Consider the following 12854-nt stretch of genomic DNA (forward strand, 5'->3'; position numbering starts at 1 on the left):
ACAAGGGCCACACTGGCTCCCAATGTCTGGGAAAAGGAAGGTGGTTGCAGGCAGCAGGAACTCAGTCCCTCCTCACATACAGTTCCTGTTCAGCCCTACTTGGGCTAAATGGTCCATAAGCAAAGGAATGACTTGTAGTTTTGCACACAGCATCCACTGCGTTTAGTTGACTTCTGCTGCCTTATCAGCTTGGCTGGATAACAGGTGTGTGCAGCTGATTACCACAAAACTGATAAAAATTACAAAATACTTGTCTGGAGAAGCTGTGGCTGCCCCAGCCCAGGCACTGTTCAAGGCCAGGTTGGACGGGGCTTGGAGCAAGCTGGGATAGTGGAAGGTGTCCCTGCCCATGACAGGGAATGGCACTGGATGAGCTTTAAGGTCTCACCTTCCCTCTGCCCTCATGCTGTGAGCAACACCACAGTGCTCTCCTGGCCAAAGTGACCACCGGTCGTGCCACGGACACTCAAGACTCCAGGATCTCCAAAAAGAACAAGTGCAAGTTTTATACTCAAACAGCAGACTTGGAAATTCTTCTTTTAACCAGAAAAAGTGTTTAAGGAAACTCCCTAAGCCAATGTAATGGCTTGGGTATTTACACAGGGATCTCACTACATGCAACTCTGCATGAAAACAGTGCCATTAGTTCTGTATTTTACCAACCTTCTAATCCCACGTGCTTGTTAAAAAGTCAAGGCTTTTTAAAGCTTTTAGTTGTACAAACCAGCCCAATTTAGTTTCAGTCTGCCCTCAGCTGAACAGCTGCCACATAGAACAGTTTGGGTTACCTTTCCTTTTATCCTGTGTTGCCAACAAGGCTCATCTCAGACCCAGTATCTTGCTTTAATCATGGAGACGTCCATGTTTTCAGTCAACTTTATTGACAAAATAAGTTTACTGTACAGTACACAATTCTAGCCATAAATCCTTTTCAAGCCATCTGCATTACAAAAATAACAGGTATGCAATGAAAAATAGTCACTCCACACACTGTGAAGGCTCTTTAAAATCCTAAAGTGATCAGGGCAGGGGAATGAAAGGGGAGATATATCAAATGTGAAGACTAGGAGTAGATAAATTAAGTCACATTTTTGTTTAATTTACAAAAATAAACACTAATCAAGCATCATTTCATAATAGAGCAACCTCAAAGTACTGCCACAGAACAACAACCCTCTTCTGTATTCAGAAGCCAAACCAGAAGTCAGCCATGAAGCTGAATTCAGCATCAAATGGATAGAAATGCCTCTTGACACCAGTGCATGGCTGAAAAGATGCTTCTAGAAACAAGATTTTCAACAACTGAACCCAAAATTCCTTGTGAGTTTGCAATAACAGAACACTCCACTGAAAAAAGATGTTGCTTCTGGTAAGTCAGCAGCTTGCAAGCCACAGCAAAAATGCAAAATCTAAATTAGAGAAGCACTGGCGAGGCTTTACAGATAATATAAAAGCAGACAAAAATATTTTGTGCTTGAGCTAAAATGTTCCCCCAGAATTTCCCCTAGGCTGTTTCACAAGTCTGGAAATGGCTGTAATTTTTTTCCATGGATGTGAAATGTCCTCAGTGTGTTCTTAAGCCCAGCAAGAAGCCTAGCAGCAGCTTCCCCATTTCTAAAGCAGGCTGTGAGAATGGGGAGACCTGATTTACCTGTCCTTTCAGCACATGCATTAATTCACTGAGAACAAGCATTTACTGCCTGCTAATCCTCCTTTCTAACTTTTTTCCTCTTAAAAGCATCACAGGAAGGAGCAGCAACAGAGAGAACAGGACAAAGGTACTGAGCTGCTCCTAAGTGAGCCCAGCGCTGCTGAAAGCTCCCCCTTAGGCCTGTGGAACATTTACCTTGAGCTCAGGGAAGCTGTGGTGGTGCACAGAAAGCTGCACTGAAGCTGGCACGCTGGGAAGCATTGGATGCTTGGTTCCTTCTGTGTTGTTGTCACTGAAAATCAAACTTGACTAAGTGGTAGCTGATTTCAGGATAGCTCAGCTCATGTTGCTTGGTGGGTTATTGAACAGCCAGAATGTTAAACTGTGGGTGGCAGCTGTAGTTCCACAGTTTTCTGTAGCTGACAGCTTTCACTCTGCTTAACTCACTTTAAAACCTTCTTGATGACTAGTTAGTACTGGAGAAAGGAAAATTAGGAGTATTAATTGCAGGCTGCCAACTCTGCCATGAAGCTGCTTCCTCCTTCCTCCACCCCCACCCCCCCCCCTTTCTGCTGCCACTGCTTGGGTGCTTTCCAGTTGCCATTCCTCACTTAGGAAGTTTGGGCAGGCAATTGGAGAAGAAAGACAAGGGACTCTTGTGGCTTCTCACTGACAGAGAACTGAGCTGGATTTCTTCTCCTGAAGGTAAAGGCTGAGGCAGAATTGTATTGCTACCTGTGTTGCTGAGAACAACAAAGTGGGAATAGCTCTTTCCATGTTCTCACAATACAATTCAAGTGTGCATATTTTAAAGAATCTCGTTTCATTTAAAAATTCCAAACTATTGATGGACAGCATTCTTCATGTTTAAAAATTGGCCTTATATTTGAAAGGGATACCCCAAGGCTAAATGACAGAAATCCTTACGTGTTGCCCCTCCCATCAAAGAGGTTTGTTGCAAAATGAGAATTTATTAAAACCAAAACAAAAGGAAAAAATGCTATGTGGATCATGCACAAAGCATATTCATAAGTTACTACTTTCTAAGGCAGAGATCAGACTTGAAATCTTACCTTTATTATCTAAGAGGTGCACTGAACTTTGCATGAGCAATAATTTATATAAATTACTTGAAATCTCACCTTTTATCTGTAAAACAAGTTCATATAAAAAGAATTTGCAATTCAGCAAGTGCATTAATCCATTTCCTACTGAGGTTAGATCTATGGCAATCAATCTGTCACTGAGGGTATTGCAGAATACCAGCTGAATTTATGTCACACAGTATAAAAGCCACTGAGCTGGAGTTGGATGCATTCTCTTGCTGGTGCCCTATTCAGTAACAAGTGCTTGACCAGTGCCCCCTGATGCTCCATTGGTTTAAGTGTGCAACTGAAGCTTGCTGATTCCCAGAGTCCTTAGCTTTTCCTCAGGCTCAGATCACTGCTTGTCACTAATCCTGACAGGGACGTGCTCTCTGATGCATCCTCTGTCTTCAGGTTCAGAAATGATTCTCTAGTGATTTGAAGAATTTCTCTCAAGCCTTTGTTTTCTTGCTAAAACCAGAGAGAGAGAAATGCATTAATAGGACTCCAGAAAGAAATCAGGGTAACTTAAAACCTCCCCTCTACTCCAAACTAATGCATAAGGAGTAAAACACTGATTTGAAATCTGTGCTGTATCATCTTCTCCAAGGGAGCAAATGAGGTTTGTGACGCTCCTGCTCTCTTGGATGGGCTTTAAGCATCCCCTCCTTGACATGAAGCTGTAGTGGTACTTCCCCTCCTCCAGCAAAGCAAGGGTAACACAACAGCAGTGAGTGATTGGGACAGTAACTCCATGAAACACCTGGGAGGATCTTTACTCCCTTTAATATCGGTGCCCCTGCAGCTTTCTCCTCACCTCAAGCTGGGTGATGCGCTCCTGCTCTTTGCAGCCATGCCTTTCATCCACCTCAATGGCTTTTCTCATTACTGCTGCCATCTCTGTAATTTGGTCCACATGCACTTGCAGCTCCTGAGATACAATATTTAGTAATATCTTAGTAATATATTTTCTGCATTATTAAAAAAAGCAAAGCATTCAACGTGATTTAACTGCTGTGACTTTTTTTAACACAGACCTCAATTGTGGAAAACAAATTCTCTCTAACTTTCCTGTGTGGGCAGCCACAGTGGTCTTGGTTATTTAAATAAACCTGGTTTGCCCCACAGTGATCCCTCTCACTGGGATTTGATATAAGCTTAACCAACTGTGATCCTCAGCCTCCAGATGGCTGCAAGTTGGTGCCATGCCTGCCCTGCCCAGGCAGCAGGGACTGTGTAGCAGGAACGGATGTGTGTTATTCTGGAGAACAGCAGGGAAAGCCATATTCCAGTTGTCTGAAACCTGATCTCCAGTACTAGCCCATGGATAGACATTTTTTGCTAAAAAAAAGTAGGTACAGTGGTCATCCTTACAATGTCGTATGTTACAAAACTCAAACCTGTCCTCCACTTTCTAGTTTAGATTCTTTTGCTTGGATCCACCTCCAACTCCAGCTTATCTGGGCTCTGGACTTCAGAGGTTCAGAAAGAAGGGTCACTGCTGCCTTTCCCTGCAATGCTACATGAGGAGCCTGTGCCACTCTGGTATTCACTGCTGCTCAGTTAAGCCAGACAGTTTAATGGTATTTCCAGCAGCTTTTATTTTTCAACCTGTCTTTTATTCCAACTCTGCTGTGATGCCAGTCTAGTTGTGCCTGACCTGGCCTTTGGACAAAATCCACAATATTTATTGGCTATTATCAGGAAAAGCAGGACATGAGGGCTCAAATGAAGGACAGTAGAGGCTACAGCTAAATCCCACCTTTAAATGATGAATTTGATGGGAGGTCTACATAGCTGGCAGATGATCAGCTTGCTTTTAAACTAGCACAAAGAACTGCCTCACTTGGAATCATACACTTACCTGACCAAAACAAATACCCTTTACTAAAACAAACATCAGCCCTTTCCTCCCTGCCATTCCAACTGCCCCAGCTACAATTTAGCAGTTGTTAAATGCCTACTCTCAATGTGAGGGGGCGGGGAAGAACTTGCTGTAAATCTTTATTTTCTTCTCAGTTTCCAGTGCAGGTGATGACATGAAACTTTTTTTTTTTTTTTTAAGAATTCACAAATTTAGCTTGACAGGAAGCTGTGGTCAGGCAAGGATGTACCCTTGAGAAGGACTGGGTAGGAGCTGTGGGTTTCAGATATACTGCTGTCCTCCCTACTTCCTGCATTCCCAGCTCATGTAGGCTCTGGATCAATACAACTTCGGGCCTGTTCCAAGGTCACTGATGTTAGGTCAGATCCTAACACAAAACTAGAAGGCTTTCCTCTGGAAGGCACATGTGGAAAACTTAGATGGGGTAAAACCAAAGAGTGCAATGAAAGTGAAAGCCTCTGTGTCTCTCCCTCCCTTCTTTTGTACATGTTGGGTTTTTTTCTCTCCGAAGAGATAAAAACCAAAAAGGGGCCACACCCATTTTAGGGCCTTGTTTCAGCTGAGCAAATTCAAGCAGCACACTTAGATCAGGGTCACTATTACCAACACACCCTTTTCTCTTGCAAACAATGCTATCAAAATTAATTGTTGTTCTGCTTCAAGGAGGTGCTTCTTGATCTGCAGCAATCAATGACCTTGTAATAATCTGTAAACAGGCACTAAAATAACAGCTGGCACTTGGGAAAACAGCATTACTGGGAACAGGGAGCTTAACTCCTGGACTATAATGGATTTTTTACTTAACAAGAGAGAAGTATTTAAAAAGTGCTTCAAGACTGTTCAGTCTTCCTGAGTATGAAGCCTGAGCTAGAGAATAAATAATGACATTCCAGAAATCCTAAGTATCAGGGTAAGGGTGATATATCTTTTTCATCAGGCATTCATGTAGGAAGAGGTTTAATGAAAATGTTGAAGCCTAAATCTCCTGTTCCAATTATACCACGAGACGTTATTTTTTCTTTTTAGTTTCTTTTTCTTGTTTTTCCATTGAAGTGCTCCTAAATGAACTATTACAGTCCATTTCAGGATGGATTTAATTTTACCCTCTTGTGTTGCTTCTCCTGAAGCTGGAGCAGATGCTATACCATATTCTGAGGTAACTTCTGTTGAAAATCATCTATACCTGTCATTTTTCAAGATTTTATGTTAAAGATACAGTTCTAATCCAATAATTTTTTTCATACCAAGGGCACTAATTACACACTTAGGATGTTGTAAGCAGGCAAGAAAGAATCAAATTCTTAAATTTTGTCTTCCCAGTAAGCAGACCCTAACTTTGCTTTGCAAACTTAAGTTAGCTGTGGTCAAAGGTTACTAAACACTTAGAACTTATGTCTACACAGCTGCATTGCTCTAATGATTATGTTACATTTTCAATGACATGTAATACTTTGCTGAAAAGCTCCTGTTTGGATCTGTTAGTGACCCAGAATAATGAATTCCCCCAAAATTTAAAAGTCCTTTTGACCACTGAATAACTGCACATATACTTTTGTTTCCTGCTTCATCCAATTATTCAATGGTCAAAAGGACTTTTAATTTTTAAAAATTATTTACAATATTTAGGGAAAAAATATTTGAATATTGAATTTAAAAAGCTTGTTCCTCCTACTCTCTGTAAGCACAGGTTTACTAATTATTTGTTGGTGTCACAAGCATAAGTTAAAGCTGGTCTAAAACTCTGAATATTAGTAACCTCTGGCAGTGTAACGCGGCAGTTGCCTTAAAGATGGAAGTGAAGCAAAAGTAAATTAAGCAAACACAGTAATGAAATGCTACCTGTTGAAAGTTTCAATAAATGAGAAGCTGGTAAAGTTGACTTATTCAACTGATAGTTTCCTGTTCAGTTGCATGGAGTGGATTACAGAAACTAGGACTTGTACAATGACACAAAAATTGACATGAAGTGAGCTTTGAATTGATCCACTACAAACTAAGGTGTAAATGAAAAACAAAGCAAAAAACATCAATGAAGTTATTACCTTGGAATGCTGCTCTTTTAACTTCATTATTATACTTGGATCATCCTTTTTGCTCGCCATAAGCAACCTAAACATCTGTTCTCTGTACTTGCTCATGATGAGTTCCAGAGCAGACTGGTGCTCTTCGAGAGATGTGCGCAGTTCTGCCAACAGAATTTAAAATGCATTTAAGACTTTGACACAAAGAAGCAAATCAAAATGCACAAGTATTTCACCCTGAGAAAACAGAAATAAGCCTGTAATTGAGTGTCCCCTCTCCCTGCACCATAAAATCGACAGAGGCTCTGCAAATGGTTTTGATGGTGACCAGCCTGGGACAATTCCTGGTCAGTAACAAACAGTCTTTTGTTAGTGTGACTTTGTGTTCAGTCCCTCTGGCTGACAAAAGCCATCTGCAGTGTGGCTTTACCCCAACCACTACAAGCTACACTGTACAAAAGGCAGGCAGGAATTCACAGATCTGTTTTAATCTGCAGCTTGGTAAAACCAGAGTTGAAAAATGCTTCTGTTCAAAATATACTGAGTGAAAGGATAAATAACCCTGAGGGAAGACTCATCTTGAGGCAAGACTCATCTGAATCGAGATCACTGAATCTCTTGCTGAATGGAGCTGTTAGAATACCTAAGGCTTTCCAGGAGAAACAGTGCATTCCTAGTGTACAGAATTCCAGAAGGAATTCATACTTCTGTACTTATACCATAACTTGTCCTGACCGCTCTTATTATTTTCAGCAGTGGTTAAACGTTTCTTCAAACAGATCCCTATATTGCAGAATTAAGTTCTATTTATCTCCTCACTTGTGCTGGACATTAGGTAAGGACCGAAAAAAGTAATTTTTCCCAAATCTCTCTTTTTGTTCATCAGTCCCAGAGGTTGGACTTTAGGACTCTTGAATTGTATTATGATCAGTTAAACTGACAAACTGAAATTAGAAGAAAAAATTTCCTCTACAGCTATGTTTTGAAAGAAGATCAGTGGTAAAAGTCTATCTCCAGTGGTACAGGCTGGAGCTTGAAAATGACAGAATATTCATGTTTTACCTTTGTTTTCCTGTTGCAATTCCCTAATCTGTCTGTTTTCCTGCTGGATACCCATCACTAGAGTAGACCGAGGGCGATGTCTTGCTACTTCATTGAGCTCTTGGACTTCTTCCTGGTACTGGTTATTACAAAAACAAACCAACAAGGCACAGCATATTTGATTAACCAAGGGCAGGCATTACTCAGCAGGTCACAAAGCACCAGTTCTACTGTCACTCAGAGTCTGTAACCAGGAAGACAATGCTTTCTTTTAAATAATAATATCAAACACACACACCAGAGAGCGTTGCACACATCCTGTCCTTTAGAGACACAAAAGCATCACCTTTGTTTTTAAACAAGTTTCATATCTTAGATGTGTGTAGTGGATACTATTTAACCTTCAGTTAATGCAGGCCAAGTTCACCATCAGGTAATTTAAAACTCATAGAGATGTGGTAAAGACAAACCATGAGGTACAAACCTCTTGACATTTACTGTGGCTTCCCAAAACCTTAAACCACAAGGCTGTGTGGGTACAAGTCACTCAGGCCCGAGTCAATAGATCCTGACTCCCAATAGATGGGGAAATGTAACACCCTTGATCTGAAGCCATGAAGCCTCTGCATGACTAGTTTTACAGGGCTAAATTTCATGCAGGGTTTTATTTTATAGGCCCATTAACATATCTTGGGTTCACTAAAGTGACAGGATGAACTCCCATATGGAAAGTCACAAGACATCTTTACATTTTCCCAGGAGTTCTCTTGTCAAAGTCACACTCAATCTAACAACATGCCTCGAGCATCTTAACATCAGAGTAGAAATGAGCACAAAAAAGCCCAAGAGGCTATTTGGAAATAAAAGGAGACACTGCAAAGACAAAGTATTCTGTACAGAAGAAAACATGACAGAGCCTCTGTACGATTAAATAGATATGTTGAAATTAATGGAAATGTGTAGTATGGCACCGGAGAGCAAACCAAGAGACACCACAGAGTGGTTTGTAAGATACCAAGTCTGTTTCTACCAGTGTTCTTCAAATAAATGCTTGTTTTCAATATTTAAGCTGCAGTAACTGTGAAAACTTTTTTCACAGGCTCCAACTATATAAACAAGCTATTTTTAGATGAGAGCCACACCTCTAACAAAAACACCAAGTGTGCATTACAGGATTAACCCAACAGCATGCTCCTTCTGCGCTGCACCGAAGCACCCGGAGGATGTAAATGCTGTTATTCCCAGGAGCAAGAAGGGCTGGAGAGCAGACCTGTTTCATGGCTTCCACCCGCTTGTTGAGCGCCGTGGTCTGCTCGATGAGCGCCTCGGCCGCGCTGTCGTGTTCCCTCAGCCGCTCCACCAGCGCCTTCGCGTCCGCCAGCGCCTTCTCGATCGTGCAGCTCATTTCTGAACACAACAAAGGCACCTGTGTTGGCACCACAGCACCTCTGCCACACAGCACAGCTACCGTGGGGACAGAGCAGCTGCCAGAGGCAGGGTACTGAACACAGGAAAGCTGGGCAGTGCACGTGCTTCTGGCAGAGTGATATAGAAAGGGAAAGAATATTACATGAACTCACTCATTTTTTAATGCTACTTTTTCTTTAAATGTGCTCTCCTAACAGCCATAATTCAGGATAACTGAGGTATAAATCCAGCACAGAAGAAAATGCTGAAGGATTACAGTGGCCTGGAAGATTCTGATGACTTAAATCAGCAGAGAAGGAGCAGCTCAAACTTACAGAGTCGAGAAAATTGCTCAGGGAAAGCTCAGAAGATGAAAGGCTTGTGTTTTGTTCATGTCTATAAATGAACATGAACATCACTGCATGGAATGGAATTGTGACATTTTCAACAGCATGGAGAAAGACAGCAGCTCAGCTAAGGAAAAGAACCAACTGCATCCTTTAAACACCAGCCTTCTAACTGCAGTACTTATTTACAGGAATTATGGATTGCCAGAACTGCCAAACTTGCAAAATGCTTGTGCCTACTGCCAACAATACTGACCTTTACACTACATTTTTTCATATTCATGCTTGATAGATTAAGTTTCAAGACCAAGATTTTCAGCCTAAGTTTTTATTTTCTTTTAAGAAACCTTGGACTCGTCCTACTGAAAAGGAAATCTATTTAAGCTTCTTGAACAGATTTCAGCAATCAAACAGCAGGGATAGAGGTTTATGAGATTTATGGGCCTTGTTGACATCAGGCTTACTATTTGGTTTAGGAAATGTTCTGAGGTACAGAAAGAATCAACTATATCCATTTCTTAGCTAGGCCATTTGTGAAAGTAAAGATTTTTGTAAGCATTAAAGATTATTGAGTCTTTCCTCAGCTATGTGGAAAAAAAAAATCAAGTTGATTTTCTGACTTTCTCAGGCACCTTTACGAATCATAGCCCAGGACCTTTAAGCCAAGCTTAAAAAACTCCTCAAATTCGCCTCAACTGACCTTTTGCCCCTGTCTCAGGTAGGTAGTAGAAGGAAGGATATTTCAAACACTACACATTTAACCTGTGTTTTCTGGGATTCATGTGCTATCAAAAGCATTAGCATTAGAAAACAATCCTGTTTATCAGGCAGAATTTTCATTTAACTTTCCATACGATGTATTTGAGGTATCAAGGTCTTCAGCAGACTGCTGTGTTATCACGGGTAGTTAATTTATTCAGCCTGACTTAGCAGTTTGAGGGCTTTCAAATATGACATGCAAAAGAATCAGACTGCATTGTTTTTAGGGATCTGTTTTCCTTGCTCCTCCCTCCAGTCAGATTTCTTACAGAAATATCCCAGACAAAAGATGACCTTCCACACTAACTGGCTGAACTGCAACAGAAATTGACTTAGTGAGATCCATGGAGCTGCTGAAGAGCAGCCTTTAACTCAGCTCACAGTCCAGGAATTCTCTGGCCAGTATAAACAAAGCCTCTGAGGCCTCTCCATGAGCTGGGAATACTTTTGGCATTCAGACTACAATGCACTTAACACCTCTGACAGTTTGTCTGCATCCATATACATTTTTAAACAGTGTATGTTTAACATATGCACGTTCTCGTTTTTTTCCCCAGCCCAACCACACCAAAGAAAAAGAAGCTGATTTGTGGCAAAGCCACTGATGTCCCTTTTCCCAGGGAATGTGCTGGGAAAGACGTGTGGAATGCAGCCCCACAAATTCTGCAGTCACTGTCCCCAGTCAGGCCAGGGCCCAGCTCCAGTTTTCAGGCAGCATTTGTACCTCAAAAAGCAGAATCATTATTTGCATCACGGTAATTCACATCGGTCCTAAATCCTGGCTATGGTACCTTTTGGGCAAGACAGTGGTCCTAATCCTTCAAACTTAAAGTGCTCTCTGGCTGCCTGTGGGAAACAAAACCTTTGCCTGATCCTGGAACTCAGCTAAACCTGTGAGTTAGCCTGGACATTTAGCGGGTTGGAAAACCCCAGTTATTCAAATATACTTGATTTAAGCAAATTCTTATCATGTATTATTTTTTATGAGCATGACTATGGGAACTGAAGTTAATGATTCCTGAGCCCTGCCCTACCAGAGATGCCCAGCTGCACAGATGCTTGTTAGTGCAATCTTGTCAACAGGTAGCAGAGCAACAACTCACCCCAGCAACACTCCTACTACACACTCACCGCCTGTCACTTCCTGCTATTTACTAATGGCATCATTACCAAATTAAAACCAAAAAACAACGCCAAAGAATTAAGATCTCTGTGCGACCACAGCCGCCTTCTAATTTTCTGCCTCTTTCTTTCCATCCTTACTGGAAGCCACCGTTTCCCACGGCTTATGGGTTTTGTTACCACAGTCACCAGTTTGGCAGCGCTGAGCCAGAATGCAATTTCCAAGGAATTCCAAGGAATTTAGGCCGGTGCAAAGGTCCCGGCGTGACAGGAACATCCCGGGCATGTCACCGCCGCGCTCCCGGTGTGACAGGAGCATCCCGGGGATGTCCCCGCCGCGCTCCCGCTGTGACAGATCCCGGGGTGTCCCCTCCGCACTCCCGGTGTGGCAGGGGCGTCCCGGCAGTGTCACCGCGGGAAGCGTCGCCTCCTCCCCCCAAAACGCGGCGACATCGCGACGCTGAGGCGCGACACCGGTGCCTGTCGTGACACCGCCGCGAGCCGAGACACGTGAGGGGTCCCCGGCCCGCTCCGGCCCGCGGGTCTGAGGCGGGGGCAAGGGGCGTCCTCCTCCTTTACGCCCCTCAGGGCGCCCCGGCCCTGGGGCGTCCCAACGCGAGTCCGGCCGCGCTCCCGATCGCCCAGCGGCGCCCCCCCGCCGAGCTCCCGATCCCCTCCCGGAACTCACTCATGCCCGGGGCTCCGGCCGCGCCGGGGGTCAGCCCGGACCGGCCCCGACCGGTGTCAAATGGCGGCGGCAGCGGCGGGCGGCGCGTCCCGTCCCCGCCAGGGGGCGCCGTGGGGTGGGGGCGGCACCGGCCGCGCGCCGCTCTCGCGAGAGGACGCCCCTCCCCGGCCACAGGCCCCAGATCTCGCGAGAGGACGCCCCGCCCTCGTATAGGTCCCGAGGCCTGCAGGTGTGAGCCGGGCTTTGAGCCAAACCTCGGGATTTGTGTTAAAGTGTACATCAGTAGCTCTAGCGGGACATTTAGGATTAAGCAATTGCATTGTGAGTAGGTTTAGATTGGATATGAGGAAGAAATTGTCCCCTGTGAGGGTGGTGAGGCCCTGGCACAGGTTGCCCAGAGAAGCTGTGGCTGCCCCATCCCTGGCAGTGTCCAAGGCCAGGCTGGATGGGGCTCTGAGCAAGCTGGGATAGTGGAACCCCATGGCAGGGGGTTGGAACTGGATGGGCTTTAGGATCCTTCCCAAGCCAGGGAGGGCATTGTGTGATTCTATGATCGAATGCTTGTCTCATATTTCACAAAAAAAGGGAGGCAGTCTGAAAATGAACGGGGTCTGAAAATGAACGGGCTGTGTGGCTGAGAGCCATCAGGAGTGAAGTCCGCAGAAATGAGCAGTAACTGCGGGAAGGTTCATGCCGGCGATCGCAGTCACCCACCCCCTACCAGAAACAAACCCCAGACTCAACTGGTGAGAGCTCCGGCTGCGCACTCATGTGCGTGAGAAGCCAGAGACACACGCAGCGAACGGGGCTGGGTACTCATTAACACACAAATTACATAACTTGCAGCC

The 12854-nt window shown here is 43.9% G+C and overlaps 1 protein-coding gene across 1 annotated transcript; it reads right to left on the reverse strand.

The window, feature by feature from the left end:
• Positions 1 to 862: 862 nt before the first annotated feature.
• Positions 863 to 12121, reverse strand: FGFR1OP2 (FGFR1 oncogene partner 2). The gene is made up of 6 exons (XM_032105533.1): positions 12007 to 12121; positions 8954 to 9090; positions 7705 to 7822; positions 6664 to 6806; positions 3554 to 3667; positions 863 to 3207 (listed from the first exon to the last, which is right to left on the reverse strand). Exons 1-6 carry the CDS (start codon positions 12008 to 12010, stop codon positions 3070 to 3072), a joined length of 654 nt encoding a protein of 217 aa, XP_031961424.1. The 5' UTR covers positions 12011 to 12121; the 3' UTR covers positions 863 to 3069.
• Positions 12122 to 12854: the final 733 nt, after the last annotated feature.

The sequence above is a fragment of the Corvus moneduloides genome, chromosome 4 (assembly GCF_009650955.1).
Source record: "Corvus moneduloides isolate bCorMon1 chromosome 4, bCorMon1.pri, whole genome shotgun sequence".
Lineage (NCBI taxonomy): Eukaryota > Metazoa > Chordata > Aves > Passeriformes > Corvidae > Corvus > Corvus moneduloides.